The 12,249-nt window shown below is 35.7% G+C and overlaps 1 protein-coding gene across 18 annotated transcripts in view; it reads right to left on the minus strand.

Moving 5' to 3' along the window:
• USP25 (ubiquitin specific peptidase 25) overlaps positions 1-12,249 on the minus strand; it is a 167,819-nt gene that overhangs the window by 78,524 nt on the left and 77,046 nt on the right. For all 18 annotated transcript variants that reach the window (XM_060416275.1, XM_004002820.6, XM_042230164.2 and 15 more), the window contains 3 exons: positions 9,874-10,011; positions 7,312-7,388; positions 1,576-1,649 (listed from right to left, as the gene is read on the minus strand). In XM_060416275.1, the coding sequence (XP_060272258.1) occupies positions 1,576-1,649; positions 7,312-7,388; positions 9,874-10,011 (289 nt within the window). The remainder of the gene's footprint in view (positions 1-1,575; positions 1,650-7,311; positions 7,389-9,873; positions 10,012-12,249) is intronic.

Consider the following 12,249-nt stretch of genomic DNA (forward strand, 5'->3'; position numbering starts at 1 on the left):
ACCTCATGATCCACTACAATAAGCCCATTTGAGTGATTTCCTCCTAACAACAGTTAGGTTCTCAGTACATGCAGAGAGAAGAAAATAATTCCAGGAGGGCCAGAGACTAGTCAGAGAGGGCGTGCCAGAAGGGAAAGGGGGAAAAGAGTTTCAGCAATCTATAAGGAGGATCATAATGGACAAGGAAGGAAAGGCAAAGGCTGAGAACAGAATGGAGAGATCAACGGCCTAGAAGCTCTGGTGGAGCTGAATGAACTTATGCAACAGAAGAGTTTAGTAAACAAACTGAAAATTACCCTACCTCAGAGTCACTAGTCTAAAAAATGCATTAGGAAGATATATGTAAAAATGACAAGAAAGTGCTCTAAAATATATTGTTAACAAAGCAAATACATAGTTCACCTGGCAATGTACTGAAATCACATTTATACAGCACAGCAACATTGAAACAACATACCAAAACCAAGTACAACAACTTCACCACTGATGGAGAAATTTTAATAATCCCTTCTAAGAATCCAGGTAATAAAGGTAGAAGTGCTCATGAGGAGTATATTATCAACAGTGCACAGTCACAACCTGATTAGAGCTCCTCAACTTCTACAGGTAGTGTTCTACTTCAAATAAAAACTAGTATGACAGTATGGACATCCTAAATAGGAATACAATTCACTATATAAAATATCCCACTATTTATATAATGAATATTCAGCATTTGAGGCAAACAAAATGTACTGACAGCTCAGTATAACCTTTAGCGCATCTAAATCCCGAGTTAGTCTCTGCCTTTCTCCAAATCTCAAACTATAAAATCATATTCAAACAAAACTTCATGGCAATCCATCACTTAAGATCTTCAAGAAAAATCAAATCCCCAAATTTTATACTTTGGGTAATTTGGGTGAACTTTCAAAAGTTGATCCATAGGACCATTTGGGAAAGATAGTTTTTCAAACATGTATGCTTTGAAACTTAAGTGATTTTATTACTTGATGTATATTTTATGAGTCAGTTTCCTGCCCTTGTTAGGAAAACCAGAGTAACTCTTTAGGCCTGGATTTTGACTAACAGGAATATTATCACTTTTAACTGATTTTTTTTTAAGATAAGAGTACAATTATTCCTTGAAAACTATATTCTAAAGAATTTTATAATCAACCCCTAAATGGGAACCCTGCAAAACCCTGACTATGCTGAATTGCTAAGTACAGGTTTTAACTTGCATAGACATGAAACCCTCAAAAACAGTGACCATCATACCAAGCCCAGTATTAAACTCTAATATTATTTTTTAAAGAGGCACCAACTGCCACCTTAACAATTCACAGTATCACAGAACCGTTCCCAAGGAAAGTTAACCGACTATCAATCAGCATGTGATAACATACTCTGCACTTTCCTTTATGCACTCAGTTCTTTGCTTTCTATATAAGTGATTAGCATTAGCAATGTTAACAGAAACCACTAGACAGAGGAAGTCAAAAACCATTCCACAAATACAGCGACTATTGTGACAAAGGACCAAACAATTAATAATATCTCAGTCGTAATAAAGAAGTAAATATGCAACGGTACCTTCAAGCACTCCCACAGCTAGGAATCTTCCATAGAACAGCTCTACCATGGGGTTCTTTGGCTTGTCTTCATCCCTAAAAATCACATTAAAACTATAAATGTGACTACAATTTTTAATTTGTAGAACTATAATAGAGAAAACATTAAAAGAACAATAATAGATGCCAAGACAATAACATTTATGCGGTTATTGTGTGTTTGGCTCTGCTACTTAGTGTTGAGCCAAGATATTTAAATTTTTTCTGTTTCTTCACGTGTCAACTGAGGATATTAAACCCACAAAGCGGTTGTAAGGGTTAAAAACTGTGTGGGATGTCACTGTAAGAAGATATGAACCCAGTTTGTATTCACAAAGTACCTGATCATTCCATTATCATTTAGAGTATGGACTTTTAGTCATACAATACATGCTTATTTGGACTTGCTGGGAAGGAGGAAAAACCCCTCTTGGACACACCAGTGAAATAACAAAATATCAGTTTTGAACCAAGTAGCTAAAGAGGTATGCCAATCTTTTGTAAAGTTTCATGTTGCTGGTAAAATTAGGCATCTGTGAATTTTCCAAATTCTTTAACATATAAATTTGTTTTCTTGGGTTTGGTTTTTTTTTTTTTTTTTTGGCTTGAAGCAAGTAGAAATTTTTAACTTTTTCTTTAATGTTTTGTACCCTGTGATCTAAAAACACAAAGTTTATCTTGGCCTTAGTATATAAAAGTTATGTTTTATCCACAACTGTACAGAGCCTTTTTCTTCATAAATTTTTGCTTAAATTAATAAAACTGATTTACTTTTTAAAAAGAGAGAAAGATACTATCTGTCTCTTGATGTGTTACATGCACCTGCATTTAAACCATAAAACAACGGGAGGGAAATACTTCACTTAAGGCTCCCAACAATTCTGAAGTAGTATGGTGGTTATTAGTGCTGTACAAAAAGATTTCCAGCCCTCTACTTTCAGATATATAGTAAGAAGCACTTTCCGATCTACTTTCTATTTAAATTTGAAAAAAAAAATCTGAATTGTGATAAAATACACAGTATAAAATTTACCCTCTTAACCATCTTTAAGTGTACAGTTCTGCAGTGTTAAGTACATTCACAACTGTTGTGGAACCAACCTCTAGAACTAATTTCAGCTTGAGAAATCGATTAAACAATTCCACATTCCTCCCTCCCATCAGGCCCTGGTAACCGCCATTCTAACTTTCTGTTTCTTTGAAAGTGACAACTCTAAACACACCCATCGTATAAGTGAAACACAGTGGCTTTTTGTGACTAGTTTATTTCACTCAGCATCATGTTTTCAAGATTCATCCATGTTGTAGCATGCATCAGAGTTTCCTTACTTGCTAAGGACATTCCATTGTATACGTATACCACATCTGTATTTCCATTCATCCATGGACATAATCAGTGACTTTCAACATCTGTCTATTGTGAAGAATGCTGCTATGAACATGAGTGTGCAGCATCTCTTTGAGACCCTGACATAAATGCTTTTGGATTTAAATTCAGCAGTGGAATTGCTGGATCATCATGTGGTTAATTTTTGCTGTTCCATCTTTATAAATTCAATTGACAAACAACTGTAAGATATCTGAAGGATACAACATAATGATTTGATGTATGCATATACCGTGAAAGGATTCCCTCTATCAAATGATACTTCTACTATTAATTTTTTTAACAACCATAATGTTTTCCACAGCAGCTGCACCATTTTACATTTCCATCAACAGGGCAAAAAAGTTTCAATTTTTTTCACATTTCAATACTTGTTATTTTCTGTTTTTGTTTTTTTTTTTTTCCTTTGCACAACAAAACATGAGTGGAGGTAATGTGTGTCATTTCTGGTCTGTAACTTTGAGAGTCAATATACTTTTCACTGATATGGTGATCCCAGAAGGCTGGGATGAGATGAAGCCTCTGTCATCTGATATGGGGAAGAGGAAGAACACAAAGACTGTCACTCCTGATGTAAAAGTCCATGAATCTTTAGACATAAAGATTAGTACCTCCATTTTCATGCATCATACTCCCGTGTACTGGGTTGGTCAAAAAGTTCGTTCGAGTTTTTCCATGACATCTTACAGAACTTTTTGGCTAACCCAACAGGAAAACAACATTCCTGGTTTCTCTCCTTATTTTCACACACATACTACACAGAAAGAGCAATGACATACCAGGTTGATGTCTCTGACATAAGAAACTGTAAGCGCAGCTGTACTAATTCTGAATTCTCTTTTCAAGTATCTTATCAATTCTTTGTATCTAAATTTTGGTCTTCTCGCCACTGACCTGCGGTATGCACTGACCTTCCCTAAGGAGTCAGGAGGACAAATTTTCCAGAAATTCTTTACCCTGTTCTTCTTTGCAAACTCTCAGAGGTCTTATTCTTTACTGTGCATTTAAGCTTTGAATTTCAGGGACCCAGACTGTTGTTATCAACAAAAGTGCAAGGAACACAAGTGAAGAGCAATTTAAAACACCTGAGACTTCTATAATAGAAATGATATATCCAGCACTTGCACGAAGAAAAGATAGACTGATGCAGATATCACAAATATCAAAGGCCAAAAGAAATCATCAAAGAAAGCTTGTATCAGGGACACCTCAGCCTCAGAAATTACGTTGATACAGAAAGAGTTCAAAGATTTAGAGCAACTGATACAGTACTCAGTGCTTCCCAATCTTTTAAACTTTAAAAAGTTTTACCTCCATGAACAGTAAAGCAAAAACAAAACTACTGAGAAACAAATGAGAAGTATTTCAAGTAAGGCTTGTGATTTCAGGTGAAATAGGAAAGTTCTAGATTCTTTTAAAACAGTTTTAGAAAAAGGAGAGAAAAAACTTGTTAGTTCAGTTCAGTTTAGTCGCTCAGTTGTGTCCGACTCTTTGAGACCCCATGGACTTCAGCACGCCAGGACTCCCGAAGTTACTCAAACTCATGTCCATTGAGTCGGTGATGCCATCTAACCATCTCATCCTCTGTCCTCCCCTTCTCCTCCTGCTTTCAATCTTTCCCAATACCAGGGTCTTTCCACATGAGTCAGCTCTTCACATCAGGTGGCCAAAGTATTGGAGTTCAGCTTCAGCATCAGTCAGTCGTTCCAATGAACATTCAGGACTGATTTCCTTTAGAATGGACTGGTTGGATCTCCTTGCAGTCCAAGGGACTCTGAAGAGTCTTCTCCAAACCATAGTTCAAAAGCATCGATTCTTTATTGCTCAGCTTTCTTTAGAGTCCAACTCTGACATCCATACATGAATACTGGAAAAACCATAGCCTTGACTAGATGGACCTTTGCTGGCAAAGTAATGACTCTGCTTTTTGATATGCTGTCTAGGTTGGTCCTAACTTTCCTTCCAAGGAGTAAGCATCTTTTTATTTATGGCTGCAGTCACCACCTGCAGTGATTTTGGAGCCCAAAAAATAAAGTTGACACTGTTTCTCCATCTATTTGCCATGAAGTGATGGGACCAGATGCCATGATCTTAGTCTTCTGAATGTTCAGCTTTAAGCCTACCTTTTCACTCTCCTCTTTCACTTTCATCAAGAGGCTTTTTAGTTCCTCTTCACTTTCTGTAATAAGGGTGGTGTCATCTGCATATCTGAGGTTATTGATATTTCTCCCTGCAATCTTGATTCCAGCTTGTGCTTCATCCAGCCTGGCATTTCTCATGATGTACTCTGCATATAAGTTAAATAAGCAGGGTGACAATATATAGCCTTGACATACTCCTTTTCCTATTTGGAACCAGTCTGTTGTTCCATGTCCAGTTCTAACTGTTGCTTCCTGACCTGCATACAGATTTCTGAGGAGGCAGGTCAGGTGGTCTGACCTGCCTCCTCAGAATTCCCATCTCTTTCAGAATTTTCTGCAGTTTATTGTGATCCACACAGTCAAAGGCTTTAGCATAGTCAATAAAGCAGAAATAGATGTTTTTCTGGAACTCTCTTGCTTTTTTGATGATCCAGCAGATGTTGGCAATTTGATCTCTGGTAACTTGTTAGTTACTAGACCAGAAAAGTTGACACTGGAACCCAAAAAAAATTTTTAGAAGTGAAGTGAGTAAAATAAGGAAAGATCTCCAAAACCAGAAAAGAATGATCCTTTCAGAAATAAACAGGATTCAAGAAACAGCCAAGTGGCAGTCTAGAGAGAGACAGCCATCAGGGAGCTTTGTTGAACAGAGGCTACCACAGGAGGTGATTACAGCAAGTCTGGACAGATTTCAGAAGAGGAAATAGGGACTTCATGGTAAAGTACTCAAAGAATTACAGAGAGAACTCCAAAGAGACTCAGCTTCCATAGATGGGGATACAGACAGCATTCACACTCTGGGGAAACATGCTCAATAAATTTTGGGGGTTGGAACTCTAAGGAAAAGTACAAGGAACATGAATTTTACTAAAGAGGAGCCAGGGTGGACAACTGCAGATAAAGTTCACACACAGGCTGTCTGTTGGTCTGACAGGACAGAACCCTGGTGGAATTCTGCAACACAAAAGAGGTGAAGGTGGGCAATGCCTGTGTGAATAATAGACTACTTGGGCATACTCCTAACTCATATTTCACTAACTCTCATTATGACAGACCTATTAAGACAGCATAGAGGGATAGGGCAGAAAACAAACTCAAGCAACAAGAGAGAGAAGACACTTGGCATTCAAACAGAACTGGTGCCATACAGGTTAAGAGGCAGGTTAAACTATTAAGAATTCAGCCAAGACCTCCTCAAAAAGAATGGGGGCAGGGGGAATGTAACCACACCTTAAAGAACTATCCCATCCAAGGAAAGAAAAAAAAAAAAAGGAGCAGAAAGAAATATACTAAAGGCCTAGATCTAACATTCAAAAGTTGAGAAAATAGCTTATCATAGACATGATGATCTTTACTGGAGCTGGAACTCAGGTTTCAGAAAGCATCCACAGCAGATTCAGTTCAGCATCAGGATGGGGAGATTTACCAAATGAAACTAACATAAAGAAAGAAACTACCTAGAAAGCAGGTTTCACAAGTCTAACCATCTCATAGCAAAATGCTATGGTAGCAACCATTGTGGCATGAAAATACGTTATTAGAAACACAGCTTATATTCAGTGCAGCACTGAAGGCCAGTAAACTGAGGTTTGTAAGAAAACTGCAACTTAAGAATTGTGGTAAACAGAAAAGAAGAGCACCAGATTACAACTGTCAGCATCATAAACTTCTTAACATTCAAAAAGGAAGCAGCTTTCAATGATACGGTCTAAGTTTCCCACAACAGAATTTTCCCCTCAGATATTGTAGATTTAGTGCCATAATCCGGAGAGATTTCTTCCAACGTAAGTTTACAAGTAGTTGTCTAATAAAAAACCAATTGGCCCTTAATGATAGACATCCTGGCAGAATTAAAAGCATGAAGATTTCCTCCATTTATGACATCATCCAAAGTTTCTGCTGCAGTCTTTAGCAACAGTAACTTGAGTCTGGACTGAACTAAGAGCCAGGAACACTGGAGCTGGACTGAAAGCTTGAAGCTTCGCTTTTGTTATAAACCTCAGCATTTGTGGCCACAAATTCCAAAAAGCTTATAAATATTATAGGTAACATTTGGGCTTCCACACACTTATCTCAGATTCCTATTTCTCTGTTGATACTGAATATATAACAGAAAAACAAAAACAAAAACAAAAACAGTGTTATTTATCAACCTCCTAAACCCCATAAACTAAACTTCACAGTAACTTACGTCTCTTCTTCAGCTTTCATTTGGAAGGCATCTTCTAACCAATCTAATAATTTGTGTGTAAACTCACTCACGTCTTGCTGTGGGGGGAAAAAAAATGTCTTATTGATATTTGAGCCTACTAATGAAAACACTGCAACATAAAACTTACAGCTAGTCTTTTCTAATGTATAATTAACTGACTCCTCACAAAGGTATCATATGAAATGTTTCACATCAAATGCAAGAAATATTTATAACTTAACCAGAGCATAAAATCAGTATTTGAGAAAAACAAGCATTATATTCATAATACATGAGTTTCACTTTAGGAGGGAAAAATACATATGTATATATATTGATAGATATAAAAATGCAAACTCATGAATGAAATTTTTAAAAAGAGTTATTACCTCCCCCCAGGGTTCTCTAATGAATCTTTATAAAACGAAGGTCCCACATTACCAAAGAGTTATTCCTTATACAAAGATTTATTACTGGCTTCTCCCCTAGAAGGAATATGAGCTTTTAAACAGTTCATTTTCTCAACTCAACTGTTACACATCACTTTTTAAGCCATATCTAATCTTACTAAGATATCTGTTAACTTGGATAGGTTGAGTCCAATCAATCACTGGCTCCCTGATTATCAAGGTCTGCCACTTCTGAAGTTCAAACTGAGTCTCCAATCAGAACCAGCATAATCTTCACCTTCCACAATCCCTTCCATTGGTTCTAGCTCACCTGACATAGATAAACAGGAATAAAGCAGTGGCAGTTGTACTCATCAACTACCATAAACTTCTTTCAACAATCTGACCTGGAGTACAACAAACAGGTTTGTATAGAACCTGTATGAAGAGTGGGGTTAGGTGGGAAGATAAAGCAATTCTTACTATGACTGCCCAGAGACAGCTAAGTAAGTGTAAGCAACTTGCTTTTATCAAAATAGCCCTAAGTATAAAACAAACTTACTGTTACACATTTCCACAGCTAGAAATTTTTTGAAGAGCATCTAGGACAAGAGATTTACTTTTAAAATGTTGAAACTAAGGTCTAGGAAGCATAAATAAACTGCTCCCAAGCCATATGAAGACAACCAAACTTCACACAAAAAGCTAGCTATAAACATCCATACCACCTGTAGTGGGTTACATTGAGGCCTGTCAAAATATATGTCCACTTGGAACCTCAGAATGTGACTATATTCGGATCTTAAAATGACACCATTCTGGACTAAGACAGGCCCTAAATCCAGTGATAGGTACTCTTCTAAGAGGTGGGGGATAGGGGGAAGGAGCAGGCACACAGACATACAGGGGGCAAGGTCATATCAACACAAAGAGATTGGAAGCTTAAACCAAGGAACACCAGGAATCACCAGATGGCAGAGGCAAGGAAGGACTAGCTTTGAGGGCCACTGGAGCGAGCACGGCTCATTCGGCCAACACCTTTATTTTGAACTTCTGGCTTCTAGAACTATGGGAGAATCATTCTCTGTTGCTTTGAAATCACTCGGTTTGTGGTCATTTGTTACGGCTGTCCTAACTAATATAATACCTTAAAACGACCTGCCATATTTTTCTATGTTACTTACCTTGCAAGGCTATATCTGACAAGAAAGAAAAAGGTTTCCTAATTATCCAAGAAGAAAATGTCGGGGGTGGGGGAGGTGTAAAAATTGAAAACAACAACAAACATAAGCAAATTCTGATATGACCACCTTTTTTGTTCATTTATCTTTGCCATTAAAAAAGCATTTTTAAAAAAGTACAGGAAGGCAGTGGCAAAATCAGACATCTTTCAGAACTCTCTGCCAGAGACCCTCTCTGCACATCCAGATAACAGATGCAAGTACTACAACAACTACACTGCAAATGTAGTGGAATTTTTAGACTCTCAAGTATCCTCTTTATTTTCTGCCCATTACATCACTGTCATCGTATTCAACATTGTTGCTATTATCCTCTGCTACTTTCTTTGCTTCTCTTCTGCTTTCCTTCTTTAATTTCTCTAACTTCTCAAATTATATGTAAAAATGTTGGTATGTTTGTAGATATTTTCTACCTTTATAGGAAAATTTCCAACATTCTTCATAGAAATTGATAAAAAGTAACCAAACAGCACTACATAAAGTTTGGGAACTAAAAGAAACAGTGACAAAGTTAATACCATTCAGAAACAAAGTTAATATCATTCAGAAACTTTTTCTGAGTGAGGAATTTCTGCCAGCAAAAACAGGCATATCAAAAGCATGTATACTAAACTGACACTGGGTTATCACACCTTGGTGAAGATTTTTAACTACACACTTGTGAACATTTTTCATTTTACCTGTTACTTTCATTTAGTAATTTTAATTAAAATTACAGCTTGGTTTATCATATACTATCAAGATTACTGTTTTTTAATTTAAAAGTAAATCTTCCAAATAATATTTTAAATGGCTCCAGTTTATTCTTATAAAAATAAGAATTGTTTTGATAATAGAAATGTTATTCTCATTTATCATTTCAAAACACTGCTTAAGGAAGAAAAAATTAAAATAAAAATAGTTAATAAACAAGTAAGCACAAAAAAAGCTACCTGCTGGGAGTCATTTGATTTGAAAGCATCTTTAAGAATCTCAACTGCTCTAGATGGATCAACATATTTCCTTTTAGTACCAACAAGAAGTGCAAATAGATATCGAAGCTCACGCATGAAAGGCAAATTCCGATGCTCCTATTGAAAAAAAGAAAGAAAAATTCTTAAGTAAAATTAATTTTTTTACTGGTAAAGGGATACTCAAGTAAAAATTAACCAGAAATTTAACTAATATAGCTTAAGAATGAGTCCAGCATCCTATTATAAAAAAAGAAAGAGTGTTGGTTTCAACTAGGAGACAGAAAGGAGTCAAGCATGGAAACAGCAGAGCATCTAGCTTAAGCTCACAATTTTAGCATAAATGCCATATATTCACAGCAAATCATGTCATTACCCAGCCAAGAATATCCTCATTTATGTCTGTTTATTATAATCCTTCCCATTCAGCAAAGCCCAGCTGCTGCTGAGAACAGCAATAACAAGAGCCAACATTCAATGAGTGTTTAATCACGTACCAGGCACTATTTAAGTACTTTACCCTCAATAAACCCATTTAAGCAAAAAATCCCTCCTCCACCATGAAGTCTTCCCAGGCCCCTCCACGTCAATGATCTCGTCAAACTCCACATCAACTGAAATTAATGTTTTTCACTTAGGAATCAATCACTAACTGAAACTGTTATGTGATAATCCCAATTATCAGACTAATATTAGTCAAATAAGAATGTATCATCCTTCCAGGGTTCCTTTTGCAAGTTTACTTTTATTTTTTGATAAACTGTTAAGTTTCACAAAGACAAGAATATCTGTATATCCTTCACAACTTTTTCCTACACAAAACAAGCATTCAATTCTTCCTGGTTGATTAAACCAAATACTCCATATGGAACAAAAACAATCAAATTATCATAAATAATTCATTTTAAAGTAAGAAGAAAATGTTTTGAAACATCATAATTCACCTATCTTAGTGAAACATGATAACAAATCAGACAAGTAGTTGTTACTATGGTTAGCTCTTGAAATAAAAATTTTAACAAAGCTTATATATACCATTTAAATATTAGAAAAAACTTTCAAGTTTGAGTTTTGTAGGCATGTGTATGTGTGTACAGTTGATGCCCAGTATAATCAATTAACACAGAAATAGCTGCTCTCAAAATGCATCAAAAAAGGAGTCTTAAGAAACAGATGTAAGGAAACAAAACTGATTCCAAATATTTATCTGATTTAAAAACTACAAATCCACTACAGCAATCAGAAAGTACATAGTCTAACATAAAAATGCTAAGTTTTAAAAAACATTTTAAAAAACATGGATTTTATTTAAGCATAATAAATTCTATCATCTATGATAAAGAATGCAAGTTTTAAATAAGATAAAAAACTAATTCATAATTATTCTGTGGTACTTACTATTTCACAACAAGTGTTTCAAGACTATAAATACTAACCATTTTAATCCACAAAGTAATTTTCAGAAATACCCTTAATTGCTTGTGCTCAATCTCTTCACTCATTACTATACCTACAGCAAAAACAGCTTGAGACATTCCTTGCCAAGTAACAAGGATGAAAAAAAAATGACTTTTGAAAATTAAGTGAAATTCTGCTAAGAAGTAAATGTGAAAAATTAAATACACTAATAAAACATTCTTTGCTCTTGGCCAATTCCTATAGCTAGAAAAATCTTGAAATTTCAAAGGACAAAATTAGTGAATGCTGTTAAGATTAGCCACTATATGCACCTAAATTATGAAAATACCACCACATATAGGAACTATTCAAACATGATTTTTATCTTTTTTTAACAGATTTACCAAGATATAACTGATGTACAATATACTGTATATTAGTGTATAATTTTAACAAGCTTCACATATGTATACATCCATGAATGTATCACCATAATCAGTACCTGCATATCACCCCCAAAACTTTTTCATCCCTCACTCCCCTCCCTAATCATTCCCAAGCAACCATGGTTACTCTGTATTTTCCAGAGATTTATATATTTCAAAATTATACTCCATGTACTCATTTTAGTCTGCTTTCCTGCAGTTGGCATAATTATTTTGACCTTCACTCGTATGTACAATACATTCTGTTTTATTGCTGAGTGGGATCCCACTGTGTGGGCAGAACACAACTTATTTATACATTAACCTGTTCCAGCTGCTGCAGATATTATTGGATGTGGTTTTGTGTGGACATATGCTCTCATTCCTTTTGAGTCAAGAACCGCAAGGAATTGGTGAGGCTGTATGGTACATGTTTTTAAGAAACAAACAATTTTCCAAAGGCACTACATATGCCAGTGAATATGTAAAATTTATAGGGAAAATCAAGGGATATCGAGCAGCCAAAGCAGTTTTA

Source organism: Ovis aries, chromosome 1, assembly GCF_016772045.2.
Source record: "Ovis aries strain OAR_USU_Benz2616 breed Rambouillet chromosome 1, ARS-UI_Ramb_v3.0, whole genome shotgun sequence".
NCBI classification, from domain to species: domain Eukaryota; kingdom Metazoa; phylum Chordata; class Mammalia; order Artiodactyla; family Bovidae; genus Ovis; species Ovis aries.